This window comes from Antrostomus carolinensis, unplaced genomic scaffold (assembly GCF_000700745.2).
Source record: "Antrostomus carolinensis isolate BGI_N321 unplaced genomic scaffold, ASM70074v2 scaffold15282, whole genome shotgun sequence".
NCBI classification, from domain to species: Eukaryota; Metazoa; Chordata; class Aves; order Caprimulgiformes; family Caprimulgidae; genus Antrostomus; species Antrostomus carolinensis.
In genome coordinates this window covers 110,340-121,768 of record NW_010300317.1, presented here as the reverse complement: position 1 = coordinate 121,768, position 11,429 = coordinate 110,340, and the positions used below count along the sequence as shown (strand labels likewise).

Sequence of the window (11,429 nt, the reverse complement as noted above, 5' to 3'; positions counted from 1 at the left end):
CCCTGCTGGTGTCCACCAGTCCCAAGAGCTCTTGGAGGTGGTCTCTAATCACATGTAGGGCTACCCACTCCAGTTTGCTGTTTGTGTGGCTACTCTGATCGTGAGGTTCTCAGAGTAAGGAACGTGTACTCTAAAGCTGTCAGTTATTTCCTGGTTCTGTTGTCTTTAACAAAATGATTTGGTTTGGACCTCCTGCTGCAGTGCTGCAGCTATCACAGATGAGCAGATTTGATGCCCGTTCATCCTGCAGGAGGAATTTGTTCCAGATCGTTGCTCTGCGTGCAAGCTGTTTGCCAGAGTCTGCGGAAGTCACGCGGTTTGCATGTGTGCAGGGTGCCTGTTGTTAAACTTTTAAGCAGGGACAGAAAAAGTGTTTTTTAAAACACTTGTCATGACTGGAAGGTAAAAAACAACACTCCTCAGTGAGATGTTACCATGTGTGCTTTTTCTTTATTTTCATCCATAACATCTTGGTGCTTTAACAAGGACAAGAAACATCACTCTCTACAGCATATCAGTCAGTCACTGAGATGCTCTCTAGCTGATTTTGATTCTCTTCTGGTTATCGTAATTGAATCATGAATCCCCAGTACTACTTAAAAATATACTACTCCTAATGTGAAATGCCAAATTACTTTTTCTTCCAGATACAGGGAAACAGAAGGGAATAGCAATGCTTTTTCCCCCCTGTGTTAGCAGCCTATCAGGCATGTGTGATACAGTCCTTTTATTCTGAGGGAGAGATCCCCTACACTGGTTTTCCCAGCGTGGCAGAATGGGAAATAACTTAGTGATTCAGTAATCCATTAAAGGGAGTGTGTGTGTAACCAAAGACTGGGCTTGTTAAACATCTAACCACCCTTATGGCCTGCAATATCCGAATGAATTAACATTTTTCAAAAGCTTGCAGTAACTTAATTGTACAACAAATACATTATTTTTCCTGCTTTGGAATTTGGTGAAATAACCACCATTTTTACTTTCCAAATTTTCTACTAGGGAGCACGTTCTCCTCAAATACTTATAAATTTAATGGTTTTTAGTTGGCATGTGGGTGTGTTTTCCCTCACCTCCTGACATGAAACCAGCACAAAATCTACTTTTAATATGTTAGTTAAAGCCTCTTTGACAGCACTTTCAGCATGTTTCTACTGTTCTGTTTAAACTTACTCTTGTTGGTGAACATGTTTCTTCTGTCTGGGCAACTCACCCTTGTTCTTTAGAAGTCATAAATCATGCTGCCTTCTGTCTTATCCCAACTGATATTTCTTCTCCTCCCTAATCCTGCTAGAAGGTGGTATGAGGAAAATTCTGCCGTTTCTAACTTCTGCCTCTGTGCTGAACTTGTACCTATAAGTTAACTATACAGCTTTCCTTTTGCCAAACTGCTGCTGAGAGTTTGTACATGACACTATTTTCTTTCTCTCTAGAAATTGTATTGAGCATGAAGGTAAGGTATGCTAAAGCCACCAAGAAAATGAGGTCCAGAGAAAACCTACACAATGGGTGTGCTTCCTATACCTAAAAAAGACTTTGCTGATAATCTAAGTTTCTTTCCTCTTGCTGTTTGTTTACAGGATCTTGGTGTCAGGAATTGGCTGTTATTTCATGTTTTTATCCTGTTCTAATTTTAATCCAGTCACTAAGAATAGTTCCAGTAAGTTGGAACTATTTACAGCACTTCAGGAATGCATATATTTTATTAACATATATGGAGCAATATTTTTTTATGTATGAAAGTATTTTATTAATTGTGTTTCTCCATTCTTCTTGTATTCAGACTTCCTTTTCTTTAGCACTAGGGTGATCAATGTGGGTTGTCACCTTGAACAGAAAACTTGGTGTAACATTGTGAGTTGATCTTGTAGGCTGAGATTCATATCTCAAGATGTTTGTTTCCATCATCTCACTAATGAATAAAGCCTCGTTTAAAGGATGAAATACTTGAGACTAGGTGTGTATTGCTCCAGCTAGAATTTTGCCTCGCTAACAGTATGAAGCAACTGCAGCTCTGATTGTGGTAGTGTTTTTCATGTCAGTCCTAGCTGTCTGAGTTTATATTTTCCATGCAAAACTTCCCAAAGGCAAGAACTACTTGGTTCACAAATTCCTGGACTCATGCATTTCCAAGAATTCTTCAAGATCCATCAGCATTCCATATAATTTTCCCAGAGTTCATGTGAATGACACATCAGCAGTCCAGTTTTATGCCTTTGAGTATTTTAAAACTTTATAGTCTGTCATTATTGAAAGCTCTGGGATTAGACTAAATACTTTAAATAACCTTATCAGAAAAAAGCTTAACAGTGTTTCACACTATCCTGTGTTCAGTAGTAAGAAGACTGTACAGAGAGAGAATAGAAGACAATGGAAAATAATGAAACTCTCTGCTTGCAATGTAGATCAATTTTTTCCTCTTTTATAACAGATGTTTTTCTTTTCCATCAGAGAAACGTTAAAAAGAAAAACTAATGGCAATGACTGTACAAGCCCGATGGCAAATAATGCTGGCTCAAAAAGAGATGCCCACTTCTGTGCAGTCTGCAGTGACTATGCTTCAGGATACCACTATGGGGTCTGGTCATGTGAAGGCTGCAAAGCATTCTTTAAAAGAAGTATTCAAGGTAGGAGAATCAGCTTTTGATAACTTTGCTCAAAGAAGTTGTTTCATATAATAGGGGGCTGCAGCAGTTGATCTAAAATCCTGGTGTATGGTGCTGCATGCTGAAAATAGAGCAACACATGATTTGTCTGTTATCTCTTGGCTCTTACGTTATCAAGATCTGGAAATATTGCAAAGTGAACAATTGATTTCTTTAGAGAAGAGGTGGAATACGTAGCTTGGGAAGGCCCTGCAGCAAGGCCTTGGTGGGGTGGAACTGCAGACCTGTGAATCTGATTGCAATTTGTGTCCCAAAGTAGACATAATAATTATGAATTTATTCTAATAGATACAGCTAGAGTAGGTAATTGTCTGGAGACTTTGCTTGCCAGGAACTATTCTTGACAAGACTATATTGCCTGGAGCTGTTGAGTCATAGCATGTAATATCTACACAGTATGTAGGATATGAAAATATGTGTAGCAAGTATTAGGTACAAACCTGATTACTGTTATTTCTCAGCCCTAAACCCCCCAAAGCCTACATTGCAGTATTTCTTACTCTGCCAGATCTCTCTATCTAAGATTTCCACTTCGGTGTTTAAATTCTTAAATATTTGGTATTTAGTTCAAATTTGCTGAGTGGCTGCAGTATGAAGTAAATGTAGGTCTGCAAGTTTGTTATCACAGCCTATGAACGGTGACTTATGCACCATATTCCAACTTTGGACTGCTTAATTTCTTTAACCTTGGCTCTAGTGATCATATTCTTTGGCCTCACCTGGGATCTCTTGATGGAAACTTAATTGGATTGACATTGGTTACTACATGCAGATACTAACACAGAAAATCCTGTCATTTTTCGGCCTGTAAAGTTTCCTTCCTCCTCTGCACACAAAGCCTTTAGCAATCAATATGGCAGAGCTGGTGTCACCATTAGAATCAAATTTAATTCAAAACTTGTTTGCCCTTCCAATTTATTGTGCAAGTTCTGCATGGGTGAATAACAATTTCAATAAACTGGTGCAAGTACTTTTGATTTCTAAAATAATTGAAGAGAACTTTGTCTCCAGTTTGTCACAAATGGAGTTAGAATTTATTGTCAAAGTGTTTTCTGTCAGGAAAATTATTTGCCTGCTCTGCATTGCTCACATGTGCTTTGACCATGAACGTGCTACCCATTGTGGCCTTTTGTACACCTTAATGTACTATGTCAGGTAATGTTTGTTTGTAATTCAAATAAATGGAAGTAAGTTCTTGGCATAGAACACCATCAAGCACTCAGTTGCAACTGTTGTTATGAAGGATATTGCTTATAAAAATAAAGAACTTCTGGACCTACCATAGACCAAAATGTTGGGCTAATGTCTAATTAAAATTAGATGGTATGACTGAGTAACTGTGTGTGGTCTCCTCTGCTTGTCTAAGTTTGTAGGGTAGTGTATTTGACCCACATCTCTGAACATCTGCCTGCAAGCTAAATTATTCCAAGGCCACGGGAGTTTTAAACCACTTTATGCTCCTGTGCGCTTGGGTTATAGTGCAACAGAGAGCTTCCTCCTCCTTTCCCCCCATGTTGTGTGAACAGTGATAAACAGTAATTTGTTTTTCAGTCATATCTGCCAGTAGGAAATGGGACAAACTGTAACCTGATCTCTTCTTTTTAATATTGTCGGTTCAAAAATTCAAGGTTAAAATTATTTTAATTTTGCAAGGAAATAGTCACAATGGTTCAGTTAAATAATTACTCATGGGGACATGAACTCCTGGACTTACATCAAGTTAAAAAAAATCCAGTAGGTGTATCTTTGCCTGATCTATTCTTAAAGTTTGAAAAAATAACTTAAAGAGCAACCTGAGAGAAAAAACATTAAGAAATGTAAATGAGTGAATATTTTTTGCATCCTTTGATAACTACTGCAAGAGAGATTTCCAGTATTTTGCAGGAGATGATTCAACTGTATTTGTGCCAAGAGCATACTCAAGTCCAATTTGCAGTAATAAACCTTTGAACCAGATTATTGATTAATGAAATACAATAATGCAAAGGGATTTGGGTGGGGGTGAGGTGAGGTGGGAGAGAAGGAGAATAGAACAGAAGAGTCTGTAGGGGAAGCTGATGAATAGAAGAGAAGCACTTGTCCAGAATATCTAAAAGTTATACCTTCTGCTTTAGCTTTTCTTTGTGCTACACAGTGTGCATTATTTTATACTAGTCATCTTCGTCTCTTGGACTTCTTTTTTTTATTAACTTTGGTCCAGGGTCAATCCTCCAAAGGCTTCTTCATTCCTGGAACTCACCACATCAGAGCATTCAGTAAATAGAGCTGTAGTTTACTTAAATCTTTGCAGGACTGAAGCTGCGTGCACTGCTGTTTTCAACTCTGCTGAGGAAAAAAAATCTGCCATCTGTGGAGTCCCAATGTACAGTGAGAAGTTAGAGGTTAGGAGTAAATTTCCAGGAAAGCATATGTCCCATTTTCAAAAATAAGTTGGTATTATAAGGTGCTTGGTTATCTAGCAGTCATCACTAACAGCTGGTCTGTGCTGTCTGGTTACTGGTTACAGAGTGATGTATAGGATAAACATGCATTTTTGCATCAGTGAAATTAATGGAGCTTAGCTATATGCATATGAAAAAGTGGAAATGCTTAAAATCAAGAAGGTCCTGATTTGGGAAATGACCAAGAGAGACTGTTGGAGATGTTAAATTTTCCCTTCTTACTCTGTTGCAGGACACAATGATTACATCTGCCCAGCTACCAATCAATGCACAATAGATAAAAACAGGCGCAAAAGCTGCCAGGCATGCCGGCTACGGAAATGTTATGAAGTGGGAATGATGAAATGTGGTGAGTTTTGCATGTCTGTGGTCTTTGCTTGGGTTTTGCTGGCTTTTCTTTTTGTTTTTTTTTTTTTCCCCTCCTCGGACAGTTCTGTATAGCTTTTCTTTTTTTTTCTTTTTTTCTTGGAATCCTAAAAAGGCACAAACAAGAAATTAGAGCAAGGTTTGAGCTGGTTTTATGGGAAGGAATGGACTGATTCTTAAAGCAGTAGAAGATTTTTCATTTTCAGAAGAAAACCTGTGGGAAGGAGTAAGGTGTAGGTTAAGCACGTGAAAACCATAGTACCTCTGCAGAGCAGTTGTGTGAAGGCAGTGAAGGCAGTTTGCTTGCATGCTGTGTTCTGAAGAACAGGAACCCAAGACCTGCTGCTGCCTGAGCCTCAAACCAAACTGAAAACCCTTTCAGTATGGAGTAAATGAGGCTGTACCGTGCTGTGCTGGTTGAATGTAATGCAAGGACAGCGGTGCCGCATCAAAGCAGTAGTTAATTAAACCAGTATCCTGCCTCCAACAGTGGCAAGAGCGACTGCCTTGGGAAGAGTGTAAGAATGAGAGTAGCACCTAAGTGAAACTACTGCTGAAAACTCTCAGGTTCTAAAAGTTAACAGTTGGGGACTCTGGTCTAGAAGAGGTTTTTTGTATTTAATAGGTCTTAATATGTTAATAGAATGACAACTTTTCCATTGTGCCTCCTTTAAATCCTGTAAAGTCTTAGCATCTACCACATCCCATAGCAGCTTGACCACCTGTCATGTGAAGAACCAGCTCTCTGATTGCCAGGCTGTTTTGTGGGACTTTGGTAGGGCAGGGAGGGGAAGATGGTGGGCAGACTGTTCTTTTTTGAACAGGCTATTTTCCTATGGTGCCCTCCAGCTCTTCAATCAAAAGAAGCCATGAACAATCACTGTTTGTCACTGCACGACTCACAATTATCCAGCCTTTTCTCTTATTCCCTTATAAGGGAATAAATCATCATCCCTTGTAAGTCATCATCACTTACAAGTGATGTGACTTCACTGTAGTTTTACATATTTAGATGATATTTTAAAGATTACTTTTAAGAAGAAAATAACTTAAAAGATATTTCAATATCTAATGTACTTTCACAGTCAAATTATTTGTTGTTTCTTATAGATTCCCCAATGTACATGATAGAAATAAACTGGGAAAACATCACATAGGAACACTGGAGTGGAAAGGAGAAGGTCACTGTGCTTGTTCCTCTGTGATTTGCAGGCATGCATCTCATTTCATCCCATTTAATGTAAATACCTATTTCTATTTCAAGGTTAGGAAGTGTTTTCATCCTCCCACTGCTTTGATCTGAAAGATGTTTGCAGATTATTTCTTTCATTAGGAACATTCTCTAGAATTCCAGCCTGCATTTATTGCTGGACTATTTATGCCCATTTGTTCTGGTGGCAACATTGTCCTGTAGCTTAGAGGCTCTTCTTCTCTTTATTGTTAATGGTCTGGTTGTATTTACAGACTGCATCATATCCCCTCAAAACCCTTGTTTATTAGGCTAAATAAACCAAGAAATCTCCTCCTCTTGCAAAATAGGAAAGTAGACAGAATCTGGAAGTCATCAGGGTAGCTTGTCCCTCAATCTGCTCCAGGATCAAATAATCCATTTTGCACTTGGATGCCAGAATCATGGACAATATTCCTGTGAACTCTCCTCTCTGTGGTAGCATTAATACATACGTGTTTCTGCAGGAGCTTTTCTCTGCATACAACCCAGGATCCTATTTGCCTTTTTCATGGTTGTGGCACACTGGCAGTTCATAATCATTCTATGATCTGTTATGACTGCAGCTTCCCTTTTCATTTCTAGCTGATAACTCCCAGCTTAGAACTACAATTTCAATTGTTCCTTGTATTATTTTTGTACTCCTGAAGTACATTTAATTTCTGTTGCTCAAGTCAGCTAGTTCTTTCTATATGGAGCATTTATCTTCTTCTGCACTGATGATGCATCTCACCTTTATTGGTGTTTTTCATTAATATGGTCTTAGCTACCATTGCTATCTGGCCTCCCAAAGGAAAGCCTTACATGTGCAAATGAGACTTGTTTTGAAACCTTACTTTCTGAATGGTGTCACTGTCTTTTGTTCATCTTTATGACTGAGAATTTTACTCAAAGTTTTTCCAACAGGGGTTTCTTTCAAGCCCCAGTTCTGGAGTTGGAGAGTTTTTGTAAAGATTGATTCCACTATGACATTATAAGGTCGTCCTGCACAATGCTTTCCTTAAATTAATCCTTTTATTCTAATTGTCCAGGAAGTCTTGGTTTGTGATTAGACCTCTTGGGTACTATGGTACTACAACTAGTAAATAATATGTACTTGTGTCTTAGCCTGTGTTCCTTTTAAGCTTTTCACATATTCATAAATGTATTTTTCTACAATAATGAATGTTTATAGGACATTAATGACTGTGCCAGACTAAAAATGACACTTTGAAACTATAATAGGAACTGCATTTTTTAAAAAATCAGTTTTTAAATAGTAGCATTGATACTTGAGACTCTTGAGAATTTAGTCTGAGAATCTTAACAATTTAATTTCAGAAAAGGGAATATAAAAATTACTCAGAATAGTCTGAGTTGCATGATGAGTTAAGAGGCACCTGTGAGTAAAGCTGATGCATGGACACACGGTGACAGAAATTTAAACCAGACAGATTTTAAGACTGTATTTCTTGCATGAAACATAAATGCCATTTCCTGGAGACTAAAGTGATCATCTTTCAAATTTTTTCTTGTTAGAGCTGTGCTTTAATACCAGTTTTTTAGTGTAGAAAGCCATAAAAGAGTACGTTTTCTTTTTAATGAAGGCTTTTCCCCATCTCTGCTCCCTTTCCAGGTCACTTAATGAATACATTGGTTCACATCTGTTAAAAGTCTAGATAGGATAGAATGGTTTGTAAGTGCTTTTTTGCTCAGTGGAGACTTGTTGTCCAGCAGAAGTGATAAAAGAACCTCAATTACCGCTTTGTCATTTATGAAAGCTCTTTATAAAGTCTGCACTGTTTGGATCAAATCTTCAAATCCTCATTTTGCATATTATCAATGAACACCTTGAGAAAAAATAAGCATGTATGTGTGTATGTATAGCATACGCGTTTCTGTGTGTAAATGTGATTAGGCAGTATATGCCATTCTTAAAACAGCAGTAGGCAGTAGGAAAGTGTTGTTTTGAAGTTTCCTGGTCTGAAATTCTCTTGGATGTCATCACATTCATAAACTTTGAGAATTCAAGCCAAAAGACCATGGGTATTTCAGTGGAGGCTAGCTTGAGGGTGCTTTGTAATAAGGTGACAATGGACAATTTCTTACAAAATATACCATAATTACCAAAAGCACAATGAGGGTCTTGGACAGTGCATCTGCAAATTTCTCTGTGGGAAGTCTGTGGTGCCTCCTGTTCCAATCAAGAAAGCTACTGCTTAATTTTGGCACTAGGACTACTAGTGATGGTAGAAAAATAATTGCAAAGCACTGTCACCAGGCACAAGTTAAGCAGAAATACTGCAGTAAACTCTGCCCAGTAAACTCGAATAAAACAGATTGTGATAAAATTCTTCTCTTGGAGCTTTCTGGGGTTTACCTGGGGAGCTGAAATGAACTGGGCTGTCTGCCAAAGGCAGTAAGGAAGAGGGCAGTTGCTTCATCACTTAACTGTAGCCACTCTGGGAGCAACTATCCTCATACTTTTGGTTTTTTGCTTCCTGAGGCTCAAATAGATCTCCTTCCATAAGGAGTTTTCAGTTTCCCTGTCGGACTAGACTTACCTTCTATTCCCTGCTACCCCCACCCCACTCCTATATCTTTTTCCCGGTGCACCAGTTCTCAAGGTGTTGAAAATGTTCCAAAGGTAAAGTTCCTTTCTACCTTCTCCCCGCCCCAAATGAGGCGGGTGAGGGACCATACTAAAAAGCAATGGAGCAATACTGCCCTTGAATACTGGCATCATTCCACAAGTTTGCAGAAAGAAAAATAGACTTTTCTGTGGGTTGATATGGTTCAGGATTTGGCTCTCTTTTCTCCTGTGCTTGGCTGCTGTGTGCAGTTTCTAGACAGCATTTTGAAATAGTGCAAATTACTTTTCACACAGAAAGTGAGTGGGGAAAAAAATGTTTCATGGCATTCTCTGGACATCAGATGTATTAATTGTATTTTAGCTGTTATAAAAATTACAGTAATTTCAGCTCGTGTTCTCATGTGTGTATGGCAGACAGCAGCTTTGTCAGTAGGTCTGCTCTGTGAATACAGACGTACTCACTGGAACATTTGCAGTTGCTTTCAAAGGTGACTGGAGGGATAATGATTTACTAATGTATACTAGAGCAAGTTTTAAGCTCAAACACTTACAAAAACTGATTATAATGTATTCAATGGTAGAAGCTGCAGTTGCTGCTGAACTGGTTACATACATGAGCAGTTGCCAGTGCCAGATCAATATTAAGAACAACATGCCATACAACTGCCCAGCACATCAGACAGAAGAGGCATTTGCAATTTTCAAAGAATTTGTAAAGCAGGAGGTGCTGTACAGAGAGTGTGTTTCAGTGCCAATAATACCTGTTGTGGCTTGCTCATGGGTGAGTGAACAACAGGCTAATTTCAATGACCTTTTTTTCAGTGTATCTTATTTCTTATACTCTGTGATCATTTACCCATGAGGTCCATGGTGCTGTAGCTCAAGGTCTTGCCCTTGGTCCAGCATTCCTAGCTGAATATAGCTATTTGTTTTGCACAAAGAACAGCTCTAAATGAGGAGAGTGCTGTGGGAATAATGAGGGATTTGATCATCTTGTGCACTTCTCCAGTTGCCTGAATTACCTTTATATGAATGAATATTAGCTCTTAAGTATAGTTAGGGAGTTTGTGGTAAAGTCAGAAATAGTCCCTCATCTGGAAAGTTGTATTTTATTGCTGTGCTTTTACAGAGATTGATCCACATCTCTGTGTCTAGTTAAGGTAAATGTTAATCTGGTCTATAATTATTTATAATATATAGTTTTATAAGCACGTGTACATGCCTGCTGGATGCTAATAGATGTATGAGTAAAATTTCTCAGTCCTGCCTAAACTTTGGTTTTGAATAAAAAGCACAAAAGTTCCTTTATATTGTTGAAATGTTGATTTAATTGGACAGGCTACTACTTTCAGATCTGTTGATTGACTGGCAAGCTTAAATGTTGTTTTCTTAGTTGTGTAATCTTACAATGCAGTTTGGTTTTTTTTTAAATACAAACAGAATTAATTTTCATATGGAAATAACTATTATCTCCTTTAATTTAAACACTGTACAGTTGTGTTTTCTGCACACTGCTCAGTGAATCAGCCTTAGCCTGCTTTGGCCATATATGGGGATTAAAAATACAAACTATAATTCAGAATCTGCTTTTTTTTTTTCCCCCTCCTTTTTTGCCGCTAACTATATTTTTTTTTAGTAATAAGTTTTTTGTGCAGAAATGTCATAGCACTCCTAGAAACCATTGATGATGATGATGATGATTATTATTATTATTTTGAGCTTTTTTTACTAAAAAAAATTATTATTTTTTACTTTTTTAGAAATGCTGGTTATATATGAAACTTGATTTAGTTAGGTAAAGTAACTTAAAGGGGCTTGCTATTTCCCAGTAAGAACCCTCCATAAGTATTGAGATCTTTATTACTGTCAACAAGTATAACATCTTGACTGAATTATTTTAAGGTGGAGCATGAAGTGCAGCTGTGCAGATGAAAGTGATACAAGACTTTATCAATTAGAATAGGGTGCTGGACTACTATTTTTTAAATATTTTTTTAAAATTTTACTGATTTCTTTGATCTTCATTAAAGTACCTGGTCACTTACCTGTGTGTTTATATTTTGGAAAGGCTACAAAGTGTTATTTAAAAACCTTCACAACAGTGAACTGGAATTGTTAAGTCAGATCTTGACACTGAAGACCTGATATTTTCCATATCA

General features: G+C 37.8%; 1 protein-coding gene across 1 annotated transcript in view; it reads left to right on the top strand.

The window, feature by feature from the left end:
- The window catches only part of ESR2 (estrogen receptor 2), a 32,313-nt gene that overhangs the window by 4,409 nt on the left and 16,475 nt on the right, over positions 1-11,429 (top strand). Inside the window, exons 2-3 of the mRNA XM_010163104.1 lie at positions 2,449-2,624; positions 5,337-5,453. Of these exons, the coding sequence (XP_010161406.1) occupies positions 2,449-2,624; positions 5,337-5,453 (293 nt within the window). The remainder of the gene's footprint in view (positions 1-2,448; positions 2,625-5,336; positions 5,454-11,429) is intronic.